Below are 22659 nucleotides of genomic sequence, written 5' to 3'. Positions count from 1 at the left end.
TTGCTTGTTTATTTTATTTTTTGCAAGCAGGGACTACGGTTTTCACCCACATTCCAAAAACGCATGTAAGATTTATTGATGCATCTAACCCAGTGGTTCTCATCTACTTTTGAAATATAGTGTCACATATTTATCTTTTTTTTTAAGTTATAAAAAAAATTTTTGTGCGTGCGCAACCTATTCTGGGATTGATGATATATAATGGTTGCTGTTTGCTGCTTTGCATTGCTCCCCTCTCTTATTTTAGTTAAGTTTAAAGTTGTATTGCACACTTGTATTGTAAACCGTTGTCCATTGCAATAAAGATAAAATAAATAAATAAATCAACATTGCTGCCCTCTGCCGAGCTAAAGGCTAGCGACAGTTTACAGCTAAATGCACAGAAGCTTTCCCTCACGATGAAAAGACATTTCCGGCTTTTAATCGCGCCGCCGCACCGACTCAAATAGTATATAAAGCATCAGATTTTGTTTTACATCAATACTTATTTATATTCATAATCATTTCATCTGTGGATGAAAAAGTACACCTTGTGCATCCAGCGCACATTCAAATGAATGGTGCCAGTGAGACTAACACTCTTGCTTATATTTTCGGCCAAGTCTTCTCTTTGGAAACCCGCTTCTTCCTTAACTATTAATCTATCTCTTTATCGGTTAATAAATGTGATAAAGTATTAAGTTCACCACAGTATGCACTCAGAGCTGTGCACGTCCAATTTGTCATGTATTGACTGAATGACATGAATGAATTTTGGCAGACAAGACCAGTACCAAAATAACTTGGTTCGTACATCGAACCATAAAAAAACTTTTGTCAATGTGTGTGTGTATATATATATATATATATATATATATATATATATAGCCATTTCTTTACCGCTTATCCTCACCAGGGTCGCGGACGTGCTGGAGCCTATCCCAGCTATCATCGGGCAGGAGGCGGGGTACACCCTGAACTGGTTGCCAGCCAATCGCAGGGCACACACAAACAAACAACCATCCGTACTCACATTCACACCTACGGGCAATTTAGAGTCTCCAATTAATGCATGTTTTTGGGATGTGGGAGGAAACCGGAGTGCCCAGAGAAAACCAACGCAGGCACGGGGAGAACATGCAAACTCCACACAGGCGGGGCCAGGGATTGAACCCGGATCCTCAGAACTGTGAGGCAGACACTCTAACCAGTCGTGCCGCCTGGCATCAGTTTGGGTTAGATATTGATCTCAAAGAATACAGTGTTGTAGTTTATTTTTAATTTGTTTTAAATTTGTTTTTGGTCTTATGCAAGACATTCATAAAAATGCCAAATTTCCAAAGAAACAGAAGCATATATCACCAGGGGGCGTGGTTAGGATGAGCATCGATGCTTGGTTTTCCTCCTTCCAACCTTGGTTACTCTCACCTGTCAGGTTACACTCTCATTCTATGTACTAACTTTAGAGTGGACAAATTGGCGTCATGGACTCTCCACCGAGCGACTCTCCGATCAGATCGGGTTTCCAGAGAGTGGAGCTTCAAAAGACGACGTGGGAAGTCCCACATAGATACACGGCGCTGCTGGCAGTCGGCTCTGGTGCCTACGGAACAGTTTGGTGAGCTTAACCGGCATGCAGGAGACTTCCTCCATATCCAATTATTTTGTACCTTTACTATTGGCCTTTATCTACTTTACTCAATTCATCCCAAGAATTATATGTGGAAAAGTTACATTATGTGACAGTCGACCAAGTTTGCTATGTTACTGCTTGAATTAAGGTAGAATTAACGTCAAATGACAGGAATATACTATTTATTTGTTCAAGATTCTGATGCTGTTCGCCCTCTGGCATACCGATAAAAGAGATTTGTCAATTGGTTATTGTAATCATAAATGGTCCAAGGTCATCATTAAATGTTCTTTGACTATTGTCCATGCATAGTCTGTATATTGTTAAAGTGTGCATTCCACTCCTCAGACTATTGCACCCGCAGCTATCTGCCATCTGCAAACAGAAGCACTATTGTGTGCCTGAGGCAAGTCAGCAAGTCAATGCAGGTCCACTGATATGCAAGAATCCCCACTAGCAGAGAAGCACTTAGCCCACAGGAATACCACGTATCTAATTAAATAAGCCACTTGACAAACTTGCATTACTCACACAAAAACAATGTACTATATACTCATTGCCTACTAAATAAGGTACACCTGCACAATACTGTCATGTGACTATTCATTTAACAATATGTTTGTTATTATGCTTGTAGTTTGCAACCTTGAACAACTGCAGTGCATCATACTTTGGTTTCTTGTATTTTGCCCTGTTCATGTAGCTAAATAAAATAGCCACAACGCATGTATACTTAATGAAGTGTCCACTGAGTGTATGTTGTCCAGTAGGAGAGGTTACTCCTTTTTACCATTTAAGATCTTACATGCAAAAATATATTGTAAAATCCCAAATATAACCAGTCAAGATTTTTAACAATTGCTGGATTACACACAAATTCCATCCAATAACGTTGTGGACAGAAACTCATAACACTTTCTTCACAAGTTACCACATAGCAGTATAGTAAGGGACACTCGTGTGTCAGTAGAACTGCATTGATAAGTTTGTCAGCGATTCAACCTTCAGTTTTTATTATTCACATACTTTTAGCATGCCAATTTTCTGGCTGCTTTTGTAGCAATGTATAGAAATGAAACAATTAGGCCTAAAACAGCATTTTATTAAATAATCATTTGTAGATCAAGATGCTTTTTTTGCACTTATACAGCGTAGAAATCTTGGATACATGTTGCATATCACTCTTTTTCACATACATTTTTATGCACAATGTCTGTGGTTAGCAAGTATGCCCCACAGTTTTGAAGTTTGTCCATAGGTGTGTACGGGTGAAGGCTTTTTTTTTTCCAATATATGCCCTGTTATTGGCTGACAACCAGTCCAGGGTGTAACCCGCTTCTTTCCCAGTCCGCTGGGTTAGACTTTCCGAGACCCTGAACAGGACAAGCCATATTTATCCATCCATTCATTTTCCTTACCGCTTATCCTCACTAGGGTCGCGGGCTGCTGCAGCCTATCCCAGCTATCTTCGGGCGGGAGGCGGGGTACACACAGAACCGGTCGCCAGCCAATCGCAGGGCACATAGAAACAAACAACCATTCGCACTCACATTCACACCAACGGGGAATTTAGAGTCTTCAATCAACCTACCACGCTTGTTTTTGGGATGTGGGAGGAAACCGGAGTGCCCGGAGAAAACCCACCCAGGTATGGAGAGAACATGCAAACTCCACACAGGCAGGGCCGGGATTTGAACCCCAATCCCCAGAACTGTGAGGCAGATGTGCTAACCAGTCGTTCACCGTGCCGATGCATAAATAGATAATTTAAAATTCATGTGCTACCTAGTTTATTTTGTAAGGCAGTATTTTTACAGCAAAATCTAAACACATGCAAGTTGTACCACGCAGCAACACTTTGACCCTAATGACGATAAGCGGTATAGAAAATTGACTGATGGATATCTGCGGTGACTCAGGATAAATGACTACATCCAGGGGCGGAGTTACGTGGTGGCCAGAAAGACAGACAGAAAGTCGGCCACCCCGGTGGCGGGTGCGGCCACCCCGCTAGAGGTCGCGGCCACCCCGCTGATATTCCCGATATAGTGTTTTTTAAGGCATAAAAGTTCAATCATACGCCCCTGACTATATCTCATATAACTATGAATGTGACAAATCCGGGAATGACAGTTCTTATCAAATAAAGATGAGAAGATTGTAATGGTTGATAGTCTCTCTAATGTTGTCTGTAACGTTGTATGTCTTAGTTCTGCCATAGATCAGAGGACCAAGGAAAAGGTGGCTATTAAGAAGCTGTATCGCCCTTTCCAGTCCCTCATCCACACCAAAAGAGCTTACCGGGAACTCAGGCTGCTTCGCCACATCAACCATGAGAATGTATGTTTTTGTTTTTTTCGTTCAGTCTTTTTTTAACTGGGAATTCTAGAGTACAAGGACAGTCCTCAAGGCTGGATGATGAGACTTAGGTTTCTATGTATCAATAACAACTGCAATTTTTCTTATTCAAGCAAAGTCAATTTTGAGGACAAGCAAACTTTGTTGACCATTCAACAAAAGCCTATATTCTCATCCATGCTCCAGGCCAAGCTGGGAGTGCTGTTTGTTGTTGGAACCCGTATGGTCCATGCAGTGTTTCTGCTTGTGAAGACAGGCTTACCCGTATCCAGTACATAACTGTTTGGTTTTGCAGCCAATCTGGGAAGGAAGCTAAAGACTAGAAGAGAATGTTTCATGATTGTCCTTGGATGTTCTTATTTCAAAAGTAAAAAATGAACTTGCTTTGAGCATGATCTCATTCCTTACTGAGCCAAAATCAAAAGGAATGCACAAAAAGAACACTACGTACTCTCGGAGTACCACAAAACAGAAGCGATTTACTTATAACCTATAATGTCAATTTGCATTTAAGGACACAAATGCCAAACTACATCCAACTCTTTGGTGGGGGAAAAAGAAGGATATTTTTTTTCTTATAAAAATAGTGATTAGAGTGAAAAACAATTTGTAAATGAATGTGTCCTACAATCTTTATAATGCTTTTTTTGAAGAAATGTCCTTTGAGTGTGTCTGTTAGACTTTGAGCTCATGCTAAATATCTCTGTCCTTTTTCTGCTTTGTGGGGCAACTGAGCCCTCTGCCACGCTGATGCCATGGAAACTTATGTGGTCACAGTGGCTGCACTTCTTTTACACTGAGCTGCTCCCAGTGCTGGTTCAGTACAGGTGTTAGTGCTATTACTCAATTTTGTTTCAAGTTGCGCACCAACCACCACCAACACAGAGCTTTGTCGCTACCCCACTGGTATAATGTTCATATGTCATTGGAAATAGACATAATAGAGTTCACTTGCTTCTTGCTTGCGAAGGCCAGTTGAATGTTTACACCAGGAAGCTGTGATGGCTGCCCCCGTCCGCTGACATAATAGCAGCCTTCCATTTGAAACAGTACCAACACCAGCTCAGTGTGAATGTGCAATTGGGCTTTTGGTAACTAAATTATTGTGCTCTGTAAATTCTGCCTGGGAAGAAATGTACAGGAAAACATTTTATGTGTCTAAGAAATAGATACATGCAGCAATTCATCTATGTTATTTCACTTTTAATCATTTGTTGTGGTTTTGTATATTGCATCGATTGTAATTGACTAAGTCACTAATGATATAGTTATGCACAAGCCTGACTTAGGTGCAGACAGTGTGGGTTCAGTTTCCACTCAGTGCCAATGTGGGTCTGAATGGTTGTTTGTTTCCATGTGTCCTGTGATTGACATATACAGTATAGATTGGACCACCAGTCTATGGTATAGTCCGCCTTTTACCTAACTTCAACTCCCCATGAACAGACTAAGTGGTGTAGAGAATAGATGGATAATTTGAATAAGAATTGGAAAGGTGACAAGCTTATTAAGAGGGATTTGTAGTTTTCATATTATGTCTCCTGTCATGTATGTATATTAGTATTTAATGGACGTGTGTATGATGATCTGTCCCTCTTTCCCCATGCTTTCCACCAAAGGTGATATGCCTCCTTGACGTCTTCACACCTGATTCCTCCGTGGAGAAATTCCAAACCTTGTAAGTGAACGAGCAACCACATTCTTCTGTTAGTTGTTGCAGCTTGTCGAGACACTTTGAGAGAGTGTGTTTGCATATATGCATGGGAGGTTCAAGCACGACTGTTAGGAGCTCGTGTATGCATGTTTGTGTTGGCTGGTTCGTTATGTTGCTCATCAGTTATCGCTTTTTTTAATCACTGCTTTTCTTTTTTTCTTTTACAAACATCTAGTTATATGGTGATGCCCTTTGTAGCACAGGATCTGGGCCACATCATGAAGAAGCGGAGATTAACAGATCGCATCATAACGTACCTGTTCTATCAGTTTCTAAGAGGACTTAAGGTAAGTGTAGCATCCTAGGAGTTTTAGGAGGAGTTATTTCTCCAAATGTATACTCAGTATAGTATACTCAGTGACAAGGCAAAAACACAATACCTGACCTTTTTTTTTTCCAATGTACTAAAAAATGACAAATTAAATACCATATACAATACGGATATACTTTATGTATTTAGGGACTCAAAACACTGTATTGTATTATCAGTCCTCGTAATCAGTGAAGCAGTGATATCCATACCAAGAACAAATTAGCCAAACCCTGCATGCCAAGCTGAAGTCATCTGCTTCAAATGTGCCCGAGAACCCCAAAGGTCACTCAGCCTATCAAGTCTGTATGGCTCAGACCTTCTGCAAAGAGCAGTGATGCAGAACATGCCATAACAGTGCTTTGACATTCTGTCACTATCAGAAAGTCTGAAAGTCATTGTCAAAAAGCTTTGTGTGTAGCTGCTGTAACAGCAGCTCAGGTCTTTAGTGTACTGTAGGTACCAGGTTCTAAATTGGCTCGAATGCACCATTTGCTAGTTTTTTTTTGTCTGTTTTTTTGCTACCCATAATGCACAACTGACACCTGACTCTTATTTTATCCATTTTTCTGCTCCATATTCCTATTCAATGTTTGTATGCTCTGCTCCAGTCAACATGTATTATGGAGTCAATGCTATTTTCAAATTTTGAATGTTAACTATGCTCTGAACAAAACGGCAGACACAGAAAGAGCTGATGTTTGCATTTTCCATGTAAAAAGGGCCCTATCAGTAACTACTGCAACAATTTGTGTATCAACTACAAGCGAAAGATCATTTTGTTATGTTATGAGCAATACAATTTCATGTTAAGATTGTCTTGTTGTGAACTTGCGGGCCAAAGTGGCTGAAAAATTATCCTATTTAGAAATAGCATTGCTTTAGTAATTGTATATCCAGAACTTTACTGTAAATCACACAAAAAAGGCTCCATGCTTTTAAAACATCCATCCATCCATCCATCTATTTTCTTTACCGCTTATCCTCACCTGGGTCACGGACTGCTGGAGCCTATGCCAGCTATCTTCGGGCGGGAGTCGGGGTACATCCTGAACCGGTCGCCAGCCAATCACAGGGCCCATAGAAACAAAGAACCATTCACAGTCACATTCACACCTACGGGCAATTTAGAGTCTTCAATCAACCTACCACGTATGTTTTTTGGGATGTGGGAGGAAACCGGAGTGCCCGGAGAAAACCCACGCAGGCACGGGGAGAACATGCAAACTCCACACAGGCGGGACCGGGGATTGAACCCCTGTCCTCAGAACTGTGAGGCAGATGCCCTAACCAGTTGGCACAGCGTGCCGCCACATTTAAAACAATATCATTAAAATGTGAAGAATTTTCATGTAATTGTAAAAGAAATATGCCTTTCAAAGAAGGGCATTTGACACATTATAGCACTTCCTTGGGATAAAATGGAACTTACCAAAAACTTTGGGTTTAGTAAGTAATTTTCATTTTGTTTTCCCTCTTTTCAGTACATTCATTCTGCTGGAATCATCCACCGGGTTAGTACTTAAAAAATGCTCTCATATTCATTGTGTTGTTCATTTTTTGCTAGTTAACAAAAATCTAAAAACTGTTCAGCTGTTCTTAGTTTACCACAAGTACTGCGAACAAAAATCTATGTTTATCCAATCAGTGTGACTTCCATACAACAAGCCTCAAAAAGTAACATCTTGTTACAGATAAACAAGGTGAACAATTTTACATAACTTTTATTTACTCAGTAAAGAGCATATTGGTTTTTACATCATCACGAAACAGAGAGTGGGTTCAACTCTCAGAAAATAAGTTGTTTTTTGCTTAAATTCTTCAAATGTTGTGGTGGTCTTTGCTTTACTTTTAATGTTGTTTCCTTTTTTAGGACCTAAAACCTGGTAACCTTGCTGTGAATGAGAATTGTGAACTAAAGGTACACTTGAGTAAAATGAATGAAAACTGAACAGCCAAGGACATGATTCACAATGTTTTAGTTCTGTTTAAAAAAGCCCTTCATGGTAAATGTTTTGTTCCATCTCATCAGATATTGGACTTTGGCCTTGCGAGGCAGACAGAGAGTGAGATGACTGGTTATGTGGTCACCCGCTGGTACCGGGCTCCAGAGGTCATATTCAACTGGATGCACTACAGTCAAACAGGTATAGGTTTTGGAAAAAATATATATTTCTCAAAGGTCGCTTTCAATTATATCTCAGCAAAATTTGTCTCCACGTGTCACAGTGGATGTCTGGTCAGCTGCCTGTATCCTGGCCGAAATGATCACCAGCCAGGTTCTCTTCCCCGGACACGACAGTATCCTCAAACATGGGGGCTCCGTTCTAAGAGACACGAGGGCCTCTTACTTTGCGTCACATGTTGGACAATTAAATGCAACGATCGTCTTCCTTGGATGTAGGACTATTAAAAATGTTTATTAAGTGATTGTCTTGGTTGAATGTAGGAAAATAGGACAACGATCTACTGCAAACCATGAATGGTACAGCACTGGAAATCAACATGTACTCATAATAATAATAATAATAATAATTCATTTTGTTTACTGGCTTGCAGGGCACTCAAGGACAGTCTGTACAAGAATAGTAAAAGAAAAGAGCAGTTCAGTAAAAATAACACAACAATAAAACATAAATTAAAATAGCAAATTATATGGACAACAGTGGGAAAAAATAAATGAATATTGTCCGAGTGAGTAGTCATTGCTTACTCCTGAAACAATTTTTTTACGATCACACGTGCGCTGATTTGACATTTACCCCAGATAACTTAGCCCTCTGGTGACAGATATCAAAGAAAAATATTAATTGTTTAGCAATACAGTGGATATAATAAGTCTACACACCTTTTTGGAAATGCTATGTGACTTATAAAAAATTAAGCCAAGTTAAAGTATTTTAAAACGTCTTTAGCCAGTAATCTGATCTATGACCTGTATAATTCATCCATCCATCCATCCATCCATCCATCTTCTTTACCGCTTATCCTCACAAGGGTCGCGGGCGTGCTGGAGCCTATCCCAGCTATCTTTGGGCGGGAGGCGGGGTACACCCTGAACTGGTCGCCAGCCAATCGCAGGGCACATTGAAACAAACAACCATTCGCACTCATATTCACACCTACGGGCAATTTAGAGTCTTCAATCAACCTACCACTTATGTTTTTGGGATGTGGGAGGAAACCGGAGTCCCCGCAGAAAACGCACCCAGTCACGGGGAGAACATCCAAACTCCACACATGCGGGGCCGGGATTTGAACTGTGAACTGGAACCAGAACTGTGAGGCAGATGTGCTAACCAGTTGCTCACCGTGCCGGCCCTGTATAATTCAATTGAAAAAAAAATATTTTAAGGGGGCTAATAAAAAAAAATAAAAATACAATGACCAGGTTGCATCAATATGCACACCCTCAAACTAACACTTTATTACAGCACCGTTGGCTCTTATTACAGCACTCAGTCTTTTTGGCTAATCTATCAGTGTCCACCTATCTATGCACAGACTCACAAAATCACAATCACAAATTGGGGCACCTCCTGTGCACAGCCCTGTTCAGATTACCTCACAGATGTTATATGAAAGTGTTAATAATTCACTCCACCTTTTTAATGCCACAGTTCCAGCTAAAGAAAAACAGCCCCAAAGCATGACGCCAAACATACGTTTTGGAATCATGTCCAAAAAGTACAACCTTTGTTTCATCGGACCATAACACATTTTCCCACATGCGTTAGGGAGATTTCAATTGTGTTTATACAAAATATAGCCAGACTTGGATGTTTTTCTTTGCAAGATAAGACTTTCCTTTTGCTACCTTACCCCATAGGCCAGACATATGAAGAAGATGGGAGAATGTTGCCAGATGTACTAAGCAGCCAGTAATTGCCAGAAATTTCTGCAGCTCCTCCAATGTTGCTGTCTGCCTCTTGGCAGTTTCCCTGACCAGTTTGCGTTTCGTCTTTTCATCAATCAACCAACAGTTCTTGGTAATATCAGCGCTGTGCCATATTTTCTCCACATAATGATGACTGGCTTCCCTGTGTTCTGTGGTACATTTAATGCCACAGATTTTTTTTTTGTACACTTCTTCTGAACGATGCCTTTAAAACAATGAAATCTTGGATGATGCAGAAGCTATCTGCAGAGCATATATTGTCGTGTAAAACGCGAGTACAAAAAGCCTACTTGAACAGCTGAACTTTATTTAGCGTTCATCGGAGGCACTTTAAATTGTGGCAGCTGTGTGCTGACTCACATTTAACATGTCTTTGAACTTGATTGGTTAATTCTGAACACAGCCACATCCCCATTTATGAGGGTTTGTACACTTGTGCAAGCGCATCTCTATGCTTTAGTATTACTTCCCTTCCCCCCCAAAATATTTTTGTTGTTGAGTTGTACAGTACATGTTATAGTTAATATTAATGATCGAAAAGGTTTGAAATTATTTATCTTGGGCCATTTTTTAATATCACGAAAACCTGACATTTGAACGGGATTTTTTTTAAATATCCACTGTACATGGTCATTAAGCATGGTGAAGTAACTATTACAAACAGTTGCTATAATGAACAAAACAACACAGGTATGCAGTGAAAATTATGACATATGCTTATGTTTACATATACACATACAGTATATATGTTATTTCACAGTACTTATAGCATGGTGATATTTCTTTAACCAGCTTGCTCAGGTATTGATCAATTAAAAAAGATCCTCTGCTTGACCGGAACACCTGACTCCTCATTGGTAGAGAAGATGCAGAGTAAAGATGTGAGTTCATATCTGGTGTGCATGCCAGAGTTCATATTTGGCACATGGTAGTTGACACTTTTATTTCAACATCTTTACAAAATGAAATGTGAGCACCTTTCCAGGCACAGTCGTATGTTCAAGGTCTCCCTGCACAAAAGAAGAAGAACTTCAAAGAGGTGTTTCCGTCCATGGAAGAAAATGGTGGGTTCATCTCCTGTGACTCCAAACTAGGGATAAAAATGGTTATTACTTGTCTATTTTATATATCCTGGCTTTTATTCCACATGGAAACTGTTTCAGGTCAGTGGAAAGTGGATTTTTGAAACATTTTGGCCAAGAAATTCTTTCCCAAAATGTGAGTGGATTTGAAAACCACAGTGTTATTTAGCTATGTGAGACGATTACATTTTTGATTGTTTAATCTTATTTTATATAGTGTAGCTACTTTATTCATCCAAAGTAAGTAGCACAGTCGTCTCGTATGTCTGCCTCACAGTTCTGAGGTTCGGTGTTCGCAATCTCAGCTCCACCCATGGCGTGCGGAGTTATTTTCCCCATGTTTGCGTGGGTTTTCTCTCGGTACATTCCAAAATCATACAGTACATGTTAGGTTCAGTAACGGATCTAAATTGATCATAGGTGTACTGCGAATGTGAATTCTTGTTTGTCTATGTGTGCCTTGCGATTGGCCAGCGACCAGTCCAGGGTGTACCACACCTCTCGCCCAAAGTCAACTGGGAGGGATTGGCTCCAGCTCACCCTAATGATGACAAGCGCAAGAGTAATTGGATGGATGGCTGGATGGACTTTTTATTCTGTTAACTTTATATTCAAGTGTGACGAAGTAAGCACCCCCCCAGCCCCACCCACTCGCCACCCCTTTTTAAAAACGTGTTTTATTTAATCTATTCTGTGGTTATTAATTAACTGCGACAGTACCAAGAAATACTTCTCAATGGCTCATAGTGCCTTAGAGTTTGGAGGTTATGGCCGCCTGAGTTTTTCCGTGGACAAAACTTTGTTTAATTGCGGACAGAGTTTTGAGAGAAAAAACACAATTTATGGATGAATATAGCCAGAATTTCGAAGACTCAAGCTTGAGCTACATTTCATCTACTAGTTTCAGCTATTTGGTGGCATTACATTATTAGTATTACAGTATGTGTAGTATATCCATGCACTTAGTTAACTCTGTCATGAATGAATCGCTAATTCGTTGTTGATAATAGTTGATCATTTTCGAGAATTCTTGTGTCTTGGTGCCTGCAGCTGTGTCACTACTGGAGGGGATGTTGGTGCTGGATCCGGAAACAAGGCTGACAGCCACACAGGGACTGTCGCACCCCTTCTTAGTGGAATATCACGACCCAGAAAGCGAGCCCAACTCTCAGCCTTATGACGACTCCTTTGAGAGCCTGGAACTCACCATCGGGGAGTGGAAGAGTGAGTCAGACTGTTCAACAAGCCTTTTATTAAACAGTCTATGAGACGTGTTCATTAGTGAGGTTTGTAGTACTTCTATCCTTAATGATTATTGTTGTTGTTTTTTTCATCCTCTCAGGTCTCATTCACATGGAGATCATGACTTTTGACCCTGATGACCCCAGTAAAACTGCCATATAGAGTGAAGCGTCGGCACCACGCTTAATTGATTTTTAATAATCCCTTAAACATTCTTGCCATCAGAGAATGACAACCTAAGAATGTGAATGATTATGAACTAGCTATGCTCAGGCGAATAATATTTTCTGAGTTGTAAGCACATTCTATCAATTTATAAGAAAACAGTAGAAGGTTGGAGGAGGTCACACAAATATTCCCCTTGAGGTTGGAAGTTTGGTGGATTACAATTGATGAACAGTGGAATCTTGATTTAACGGACCCACAAACAACAGACTTCGGATTTAACGGACCGAATGGTAGTTTCCTATTGGAACTCAAAATGCCTGCTTGCAACAGACAACGTCTGTTAGTTCCAGAATTGGTTGCTGTTGTTTACTGGTGCCACACTGAGACAACACACAGAGAATTGAGAACTGACTCACATTTGCAATGCCAACCTGGGTGCAGAAGGTCTTTGAGGTAGGGAATTTAATTATATACAGGTACATTTCAATAAATTAGAATATATTTATTCTATTTGATTGAGATATCATACCTAAATAGATTGCGCAACAGAAGCTTGCAGATGACTTTAGATGTGATTTATCAGATGGAAAATGCAATAGGAACATGAGCCTGAGGCCTTACACAGTTCTACTACAAATTTGAGAACAATAAATCAGATCTACAATCATCTGCAGGCTTCTACATTATTTATTTGAAAAGACAGGTTTTTCTAATGTCTTGGCATTCAGGCTATGACAAGCAATAATGGCACTTTCATGGCAGCATTAGACTATCATAGCAATATTTAAAGGTAAATTGAGGCAAACTTACAATCATTTACAATAATTTTGTACAGTTTTTTTTTCAGGCCATGAATAAAAGTGTTTCAAATTAATGGACAAACGGCTTTAACGGACAATTTTGATTTCTATTAGTCCATTGAAGTGATGTTCCATACCTTGCTCTGTATTATACCACAACAAATCTGTGGCCAGTTCATGAGATACTTCACAAAAATATCTCATGTTGATTTGGTAGACTTATTACCTTACCTCAGTGTAATGTCTTTTGTGGCATGGGCCAAACTAAAACCTGATGTTGTGTTTGCTGTAAAAACAAATAAAGTAAAAAAAAATCAATCAAATGTAAGCTTGTCAGTATTTAAAAGTCCATCATTTAATAGTGAATAAAAGTCAGCTAGCCATTTTCCAATCATTAAGGGCGCTGTCCATCTCTATTATACTTTAAGGGATAAAATATTTGGTGTATTTCCTGTCTTTCATGTCTTTTATATATTACATATTTTATTCCAATGCAAATCAAATAGGGCCAATTAAGGGAGTAGTGGTCGTCATATGGGTCTTATACTTTCACCCACTAGGGAGCAGCATTTGATCAAATCAAACAATCCGAACCAGTGCGAAAACTATGTGTCGTTCATTATGCATTCCATCTATTTTCTGTCGCGGGCGTACTGGCGCCTATCCCAGCTATCTTCGGGCGAGAGGCGGGTAAACCCTGAACGGGTCGCCAGCCAATCGCAGGGCACATAGACACAAACAACCATTCAAACTCACATTCACACCTACGGGCAATTTAGAGTTTTCAATTAACCTACCATGCATGTTTTTGTGATTTGGGAGGAAATCGGAGTACCCGGAGAAAACACACGCAGACATGAGGAGAGCATTCAACTCCACACAGGCGAAGCCGGATTTGAACCCCAGTCCTCAGAACTACGAGGCACATTTGCAAACCAGTCACTCAGCGTGCCGTCGTTCATTATGTTTTGACAAATTAAGTTGTATTATGTTGTGCCAAATCCAGTATAGCAGGTGTGAAAAAAATAATTAAAATCCTGAATCAATCACAGAGCTCATAATCCAAAGTTTGCTTCCAATTTACAGACCAAATACAAAATAATGGCAAACACTTTTCAGAACGATGCACTACAGTGTTAAAATGCCAACCCATTAACAAACATATAGTTAGATGAATATCTCTCCTACAGTGTCAATCAAAACTCAGTTTGTTTGTCATTTAATATAATAATTGTTCATACATTGGATCTCCTTAGATTTTGCAGGCAGGCTGTATGGCCACTGATTGCATAACACAGTAAAGTATATGTTTTGTAACACTTGACTAAAAATGTAAATGTTGCAAAATGAGATATAATGTCAGAAGTTAATCACAGGAAAACAAATGGAAATGCGAGATTCATGGTGGGGATAGATACTCAGAGCTATGCCGCGCGGACATTCAAGTCGCAAGAGGTTTTCACCAGCACATACTGTATTTAATTAGGGTACCCACTAAGGTTCAATGTTCCAGTCGCTCATCCAGGTCGCTGCATCCTCTTCCACATATAAATACGTCTCCATGCGAGACAATTGTGCCACTTTTAATGGTTGGGCCAGAAGCATCCACTTGTGGTATTACAAGGTTGGATTTTCTCAAAAGCTATTGGGGCACTTGTGGAGTGGCATCCGAACAAAACTTTTTTTTTGAACCGTTTTGTTGTTGTTAAGAGGCGTCCAAAAACCTACATCCACCAGCACAGGTGTCCCAATTTTCAATGCGCTGATGTACGCCGGTCCACACAATTACCAAAACTGGGTCTAGTCCAGAGTTGCAGTGCAACGCTGGATTTGCACAAGTCACGAAAATAGAGCCTCTTGTTTTTTATTTTATGACTGGATGTGGAATAGTTTTCTTTGCCGCAAACAAGGTTTATTGCCCCAGGGGTTGCTTGGTTGTAGTTGCACTGTTTATTCTATTTCTTTTAATTGATGCCATGTACGATCTGAAAGGATTTTACATATTTTAAATTGCTGTGCTTGAGAAACTTCAAAGTATAAATCCAGTTCTTTCACCTCAAATGACCTGTTCCTGAAGTGATGTGTGACCAAGACTCATATACTTATGGTATACACATGTCATCTATCTAGCAATCTATCTGTAGATTCAAGTGCCTATATTGCTTGCAGGCTCTCGTGGTCATATTTGAATGGTATTTGGGGATTGTATTTCATTGACTGACACAATTTGAGTAAGTTACAAGTTCTTAATTTTCTGCTATTCCATGCTTTATATTTCAAAATAGCTTCCTACATTTTTGAGAAAATCCGACCTTGTAATACTGACAAAGCAGGATTGGAACAGACTTCAGTGCATGAAGTCTATTACCAGCATTACCAGATAACTAGCAACCCTTTACTGCTCAGTGACTGTTTTTTTTGTCAATGTCTTTCTGTCTCCAAAGTGTCTGTTGTCGAAGAGCGGCTCCAACTACCGGAAACAAATTCCTCGTGTGTTTTTGGACATACTTGGAAAATAAAGATGATTTTGATTCTGATGTTATCTAAAAATACAGTGTTCCCTCGTTTTTCGTGGTTAATGGGGACCAGAACCCCCCGCGAAAGGTGAAAAACCGCGAAGTAGGATTTGCGGGTATGTGGGTATCAGAATGTTTATGCAAGTATAGTATAAATATATATATAATATGTTGTATAAATATATATATATAATATCTAAATGTATAAATACTTTACACATTTGAGACAAAGATTACAACAGTACATGTATTTACTTAAATCTTTAATTATAAAACCTTATATAGTAATTACCATTTATTATACAGTAATTAACATTCATCAACATTGCCTTCTGAGAGAGGCGAAGAGGCTTGTGTTGGTGGCGGAGGAGATGCTCTCACTTGACTGGGAGACTCTGCTGCTGGAGGCGCTGACAGTGTAGCTGTGGTTTTTATCTTGGAGAAAAACATGGTGATCTAAAAGTTTCACTTTTTCGCTGATGGTCATCATCTTTTTCTTCGTCTTGGGCGCCCAAGCTTTCGCAGGGGCACAACGCTTCGGCGGCATTGTAAGGGCTTGCTTAACTTATCAAAAAAATTATTTCTTAAACAAAAAAAACACAACAGCGTGGACGAGACTGGCGTGACACAACAAGGAAAGATGCTCGGTGAGGCTGCGATGATGAAGCCAATCAGCTCACGGGATAAATCCACTCGTGCTCTCATTGGTCGATGTCGGGCCGGGAACCAATCACGCGGCTTGTATGAGTGCCCGTACAGTACAGGCATGTACAAAGCCTCTGAGTCAACTCATCTCTTTGTTTGGCATGCAGGGAAACCTTCTCTCGCGTGCATCAACATGAAACAACGTGTCTTTCTGCAATATGGCTGCCAATATCGCTGTATTTTTATTTATTTATTTTTTAATGAATATTTTGGAAAAACTCGCGAAGCACTGAAGCCGCAAAACGTGAAGCGCGAAGTGGCAAGGGAACACTGTACACAAGAAACATAGAACGCCAGATTCAATCAGTTTTATTCCAGGCTTAGTGGAGAACAACTTGGTTGTGCGAGTCAGAGTGTTATTATTTTTTTCCATTCAGAGTAAAGCGGAAGTGATGCAAAATGAACACACCATTTGTCTGCTGTCGAGCTGACTCACTCTCAGACAGATCGTGTGAAAGTAATTTATGATGTGTGGTTGCTTCATACGCACAAACAGATGCAAAACTGCAGAAAAGAGGACCATGTAATAGATTTTCTCATTGTAAATATAAGACATCTGGACCTCCCCCTCTGCCTAACATGTTAGCGTGCACCGATGAGTTGCCTTGCTGGGATTCTCTGTCATGCAACTACAAGTATGCGCTTGTCTAATAGGGCAGGATGTCTAGCACTTCATCGACAGCCACAAGCACAAGAGAGGACTGGCTCGGTACAGAATATGCTCTGCTTTTTGTTTGTGCTCTGATAATGGGTCTGCCTCTACTCGGATTTTGATGGACCCTCCGACTCTGAGTGTGTGTGCTCCTCAAACCATAGAACCATAGAAGTAAAGAGAACAGTAAATGCTTGATATATGGAAGGTAAGGAAGGTTTTTCGAGCAGTGGCCTGATGATAGACAGGAAGAGACAAAATGGGCCCAGGAGGGCTGTTATAAACGGCGAGAGCTAATGCTGGTTCTTGATGTCATCCTTGTGCTGCCGCCACCACCACCGCTGCTGCTCACGCGGGTCATGCTGCCGTAGCCTCCACCCATTCCTACTCCTGTTCCCATTCCTATTCCCGTTCCCATTCCCATTCCCATTCCGCCTCCTGAACCAGCACCTGGTGATGGCAATGTGAAAAATGAAACAGAAATTATTTTTATATGGAAAATAAAAGCCATTTCCTTATACTCAATAATTTAGCAACTGTATCCATCTATACTCTGTTTTAAATACACAATAAGAAGAGCGAGAGAGAGAGAAAAAAAAAAACAAGCATCAGGAAATGCCTGAAACTCCTGGATCTGGTGGATCACTGTCATGTTATCATTATAAAGTACTACTTTTACCAACAGGTTGTATTTTGTTTATAAGGGCTCATGTATAAAACTCTGGCTTTGACATCATTCTAGAAAATGTAAGCGTTGAATGTCAGTACTTACCAGAGCCGCCGCCAGATGAAGAGGACGACTGTATGTGGACGGTTGCACATGTATTGCCAAGCCTGCAAAGAAGTTCCAAATTAACTTTGGTGCTGTGTGCCAATAAAGGATGGAATGCATTTTGAGGATGGAAAAGCTGCCAAGTCCAGTACCTTTCCTCCTCGCCCTCCAGCAGTTTCTTGTAGGTGGCGATCTCAATGTCAAGAGTCAGTTTGAGGTTCATGACTTCCTGATACTCATGGATCTGGCGGGCCATGTCCTGCTTGGCTTTCTGTAGGGCGTCCTCCAAATCCTTGATGCGGGTCTTGGCGTCCCTGACAGCCAGCTCACCACGATCCTCGGCCTCGGCGATCTGAGTCTCCAGGTTGACACGCTGCAAATGGAAGGTTAGCCACAATCTGTTCAGAAGAGGGTTTGGAAACATAAAAAAAATCTGATATAAAGAAGTAAAATTAAATTAAATTGAACAGGATACGGCGGCACGGTAGTGACTGGTTAGCACATCTGCCTCACAGTTCTGAGGACCGGGGTTCAAATCCCGGCCCCGCCTGTGTGGAGTTTGCATGTTCTCCCCGTGCCTGCGTGGGTTTTCTCCGGGCACTCCGGTTTCCTCCCACATCCCAAAAATACGCATGGTAGGTTAATTGAAAACTCTAAATTGCCCATAGGTGTGAATGTGAGTGCAAATGGTTGTTTGTTGATATGTGCCCTGTGATTGGCTGGCGACCAGTTCAGGGTGTACCCCGCCTCTCGCCCGAAGATAGCTGGGATAGGCTCCAGCACGCCCGCGACCCTAGTGAGGGTAAGTGGAACGGAAGATGAATGAATGAATGTATGGACAGGATACCTGTGCCTTGACTGCATCAATCTCATTCTGGAGGCGACTAATCATACGGTTGAGGTCCGCAATTTCGTTCTTGGTGGTGCGAAGGTCATCTCCATACTGGCCCGCAGATGCCTCCATGTCCTTATACTGGAGGGACAAGATTGGAATGCTCTTGTCATGAATTACTCAACAATTTACATGGTGTTTCTGGCCAGATGATTATTATTTATATGTTTGTTAGACATTATCTACCAAAACTTACAACTGTTTAAATGGGTTGGACATTTTATTAGATTTTTTTTTCTTATTTGTCAACAGAACATGTTCACAAATGGTTTCTACTCTTCCAATTCCAGGCAACGTTTATCTTTATATATATATATATATATATATATATATATATAAGATTGGTCAACCAGGAGGGAGGAGTCTACTACATTATTGCTTGGCCTTTGCAGAGGTCTGCGTTTGATGTTGTGTCACCTACCTTCTGCTGATACCACTCTTCTGTGCTTTGACGGCTTTGGTTGGCGATGTCCTCATATTGAGCCTTCACCTCTGCTATGACGGCGTCCATGTCCAATTGCCGGCTATTGTCCATCTCCACAATAACTGAAGTGTCCTTGATCTGGCTCTGGAGCTCACGCAGCTCCTGATATTTACCAGAAAAAAAAGAGAGACAAATTTACGAGTTATATAAGTTTCTAAGTTCAGATGTTATCAAGTCAAAAGTTAAATCAGAACAGAATCTCTCCCTGTTGTCAAACCAGTAGGAAATCAGTCACTATTTTCTGGACTCATATACACAACTGAAGTGAGTTTGTTGTACGTACTGCGTCGTAGACCGCTCTGAAGAAGTTAATCTCATCCTGAAGAGAATCAACCCTTGCCTCAAGCTCAAGCTTATTCATGTAGGCACCATCAACATCCTGTATGAAGAAGAGATGATAAAGACAAAACAATACTTATTTTTAATGTTTTTAATGTATGCACCTTCCATTTACAGATTTATTTTTAAGATTCAGTCACCTTCTTAAGGAGAACAAATTCATTCTCCACTGCAGCACGCTTGTTGATTTCATCCTCATATCTGAAACAGCGAAAGCGTGGATAAGTTAATTAATAATAGACTATGGCTATCAAATCTTGTTACGAGCTTAATAAATGGGACACACTTGTTCTTGAAGTCCTCCACCAGGCCCTGCATGGTCTTTAGCTCTCCCTCCAGTTGAATCTTCTCGTTGCCAAGTCCATCCAGCTGTCTCCGCAGGTTGGAAATGTAGGCCTCGAACATGGCATCCATATTGGAGTGGGTTGCGGTCTGCTCCTGCAGAAGATTCCATTTGGTGTCCAACATTTTGTTCTGCTGCTCCAGGAAGCGCACCTGAAAGAAAGTTCAAATGCAGTCTTAGTAAGGCAAGGGTTGGCACTTCTTTATGGCATGTGAATAGTGTTATACAGATAGCTCCTTGTCTTATCTCTTCAGTGACTCCTTGTATACCCCCTCACCACCACTCTTCTATGTAATTATAATTATCAGTCACTGGAATTTGAAATTCCCCTTAGAGCACCTTCACACACCACCCAATTTGAACTAAAATGTCGTGGAAACGAAATGAGATCATTTAAGAGCGATGATCCAAACAAACATGTTTGAACTTCTGAGTCAACATGAAATGAAAGCTGAAGCGAAGTGAAGAAGTTGAATCCCATCCCTTCATTTTGCCTTCCACACCTCATTTAGCCCCTCCCCCAATACAGCTTGCAGTTTTACTTTTTTATCCCACAGGGAGCGCACTTTTATCTAGTGCCCATCCTTGAGAATTCCTGAAAAGTCTCTGGCACAGTGGTAGTGAAGTGGTTGACATCACTCATCAATTTCCTTTCAATGGCCCAGTTACAATTATCCTGCAACTGACCAGCGATCAGTCTAGTGTGTTTTCTGCCCAAGTCAGCTGGACTAGGCTCCAGCCACACTGAACCCTGAAAATGATACAATAGCCATTTATTGTCAATGGTTGCATTATTATCAGCATTCTGTGCATTCAACAAGTTAAATGCACCTAACCTATAATTCCATTACAACAAGCTGGCAATTTTTTGACTTGAGTTCGTTGTCACATTTCTGTGGGGCCAATTATGTATTACTCGTGCACTCACTGTAGTTGTCTCGCCATGCTGCACTATTTGCATATACTGGCCACTCATGCCAGAGTAGTATCTGCTCCATTTGGACACTGATTGAGGAGTATCTGTAACATTTGCACAACCAACATTGTCCCAGATGATCGCACTACTCGTCACTTTAAACCGCATACACTCCTTGAAGTTTCATCGCCCTTTGCACAATGGTCATTGCACCGGACTATTGCAATATTAGTCGTTCGAACTGCTCTAAGTGCTAGAGGACTCTGCATCTTTTTGCACAATTGTTTTTTGTCAATGTCTTCATGTCCCCAAAGTGTTCTGTAAATTGACTGTCTGTTGTACTAGAGCGGCTCCAACTACCGGAGACAAATTCCTTGTGTGTTTTGGACATACTTGGCAAATAAAGATGATTCTGATTCTGATTCTGATTAGTTTGAAAGTTCACTTTAGCATTATTTCTCATGGTTGTAGAACAGGTGTGCTGCATCATTCTGAGGGCTTCCATTCCAATCAATGATAACCTGATCCCTCTTGAGGTCAGAGGCATAAGACACTGGATACGACCACTATAATGTTTCTGCCTCTCACTGGAGAGACAGATGGCAGAGGGACAGCTATGTTCAGAGAAACATTAATACATACATTAAATGGGAAGTGGCCTTGTTTGTTGCATCTACATCGATAAAAGCAGTTTGGAATTAGGAGTATGTAGAATGAGGAAATTACGGTCATTAATATGTTTACACTTCATACATACTATATACAGTAGCCATATTCAAGTCATTATTTAAAGAGGCGGCACTTCCAAGTAACAGAAAGTGATTGTTAAATTTTGCCCAGACAAACTAATGTCAAGTTATAATTTTTTTTCTGGAAATGAACTTCCAACCTGAAAGGGTCACTTACCTTCTCAATGAAGTTGGCAAAGCGGTTGTTTAGACCCTTGATCTGGTCTTTCTCTTGCGAACGGACCACATGGATGTTGGGATCAATCTTAATGTCCAATGGGGTCAGCAGACCCGGGTTGACTTGGACGTTTGTAATAGGAGGCAACGCCATTCCTCCAGAACCAAAATTTCCACCTATCGCATAACTTCTACCACTACCATACCCAAAACCTCCACTTCCAGCACCAAAGCCATAACCTCCACCAGCGTTAGCAGCAAAGCCATAACCTCCACCACCGGCACTTCCACCACCGATGCTTGACCTAAACATAGAGGCACTTGACGATGCCACTGGGACTGACCTATACACAACTGCAGATTGTGAGGAGAAGCCACGTCTGCCACCACCAAGACCGCCACCCACGACAAAATCACCTCCAAGGCTGCTACCGCTCCCACCAGTCCCATAGCTGGTCCTCACAATTTTAGAGCTACGCATGGATGTGGCCATTTTGGAGAAAAGGAGTCACAAATAAAAGAGGGGAGCAGAAAGAGAGAGGTTTGGAAGAGCAGAGGAGTCCACTAAGAGGAGAGTCACGTTTCTCTAAGTACCTGCTCTCTGTTTGTTTTTTTATGGGCCTCTGACAGCAAAGGAGGTCCAACTGAGCTCCACCTTCTGGGCACATCCCAACCATTCTCCAATCACATGGAACGTGGCGGATGCACCTGCAGGAAGGCGGGCTTTCTTGGAGATATTTGGGCTGTCAGAAAGGCAACTGTGCCACCCATTCCTGTAACATAAGCTGGCTATGCATAGTTAGATGAAGACCCTGCAAGTGCAGTACAGTGCATTAACAAATCATCCTAATTTGTCACAATTGTCTTTGTTGTGACTTTCAGCCTGTCCCATTAAAGATTGACACAAGTCCTTAGTATAATTTTTTTGGGTGCAGTTTTTTACATCGAATG

At 40.9% G+C, this 22659-nt stretch overlaps 2 protein-coding genes across 2 annotated transcripts; one reads left to right on the top strand and one right to left on the bottom strand.

Annotated features, from left to right (window-relative positions):
* The first annotated feature begins 1406 nt into the window (after positions 1 to 1406).
* zgc:171775 (STKc_p38 domain-containing protein) lies at positions 1407 to 15654 on the top strand. Its single transcript, XM_061681027.1, has 12 exons — positions 1407 to 1597; positions 3823 to 3952; positions 5590 to 5648; positions 5860 to 5971; positions 7479 to 7508; positions 7868 to 7915; positions 8027 to 8141; positions 8224 to 8295; positions 10694 to 10773; positions 10878 to 10956; positions 12025 to 12198; positions 12317 to 15654. Exons 1-12 carry the CDS (start codon positions 1464 to 1466, stop codon positions 12376 to 12378), a joined length of 1095 nt encoding a protein of 364 aa, XP_061537011.1. The 5' UTR covers positions 1407 to 1463; the 3' UTR covers positions 12379 to 15654.
* A 1044-nt stretch (positions 15655 to 16698) lies between these two features.
* Positions 16699 to 22331, bottom strand: LOC133404765 (keratin, type II cytoskeletal cochleal-like). Its single transcript, XM_061681012.1, has 9 exons — positions 21710 to 22331; positions 19831 to 20039; positions 19685 to 19745; positions 19489 to 19584; positions 19143 to 19307; positions 18677 to 18802; positions 17982 to 18202; positions 17830 to 17891; positions 16699 to 17507 (listed from the first exon to the last, which is right to left on the bottom strand). The coding sequence occupies exons 1-9, from the start codon at positions 22199 to 22201 to the stop codon at positions 17335 to 17337; spliced, it is 1605 nt and encodes a 534-aa protein (XP_061536996.1). The 5' UTR covers positions 22202 to 22331; the 3' UTR covers positions 16699 to 17334.
* Between the last annotated feature and the right edge of the window lie 328 nt (positions 22332 to 22659).

This window comes from Phycodurus eques, chromosome 1 (assembly GCF_024500275.1).
Source record: "Phycodurus eques isolate BA_2022a chromosome 1, UOR_Pequ_1.1, whole genome shotgun sequence".
Lineage (NCBI taxonomy): Eukaryota > Metazoa > Chordata > Actinopteri > Syngnathiformes > Syngnathidae > Phycodurus > Phycodurus eques.
Note: the sequence above shows the minus strand (reverse complement) of the source record. Positions and strands in the feature narration are given on the sequence as shown.

Coding starts and splice junctions, on each gene's coding strand:
- zgc:171775 (XM_061681027.1), top strand. CDS start 1,464: ATGGACTCTCCACCGAGCGACTCTCCGATCAGATCGGGTTTCCAGAGA. Junction 5,972..7,478: donor AGTTTCTAAGAGGACTTAAG/GTAAGTGTAGCA, acceptor CCCTCTTTTCAG/TACATTCATTCTGCTGGAAT. Junction 12,199..12,316: donor CACCATCGGGGAGTGGAAGA/GTGAGTCAGACT, acceptor TCATCCTCTCAG/GTCTCATTCACATGGAGATC.
- LOC133404765 (XM_061681012.1), bottom strand. CDS start 22,201: ATGGCCACATCCATGCGTAGCTCTAAAATTGTGAGGACCAGCTATGGG. Junction 17,892..17,981: donor CTGGAGGGCGAGGAGGAAAG/GTACTGGACTTG, acceptor ACTTCTTTGCAG/GCTTGGCAATACATGTGCAA. Junction 17,508..17,829: donor TTCATCTGGCGGCGGCTCTG/GTAAGTACTGAC, acceptor TGCCATCACCAG/GTGCTGGTTCAGGAGGCGGA.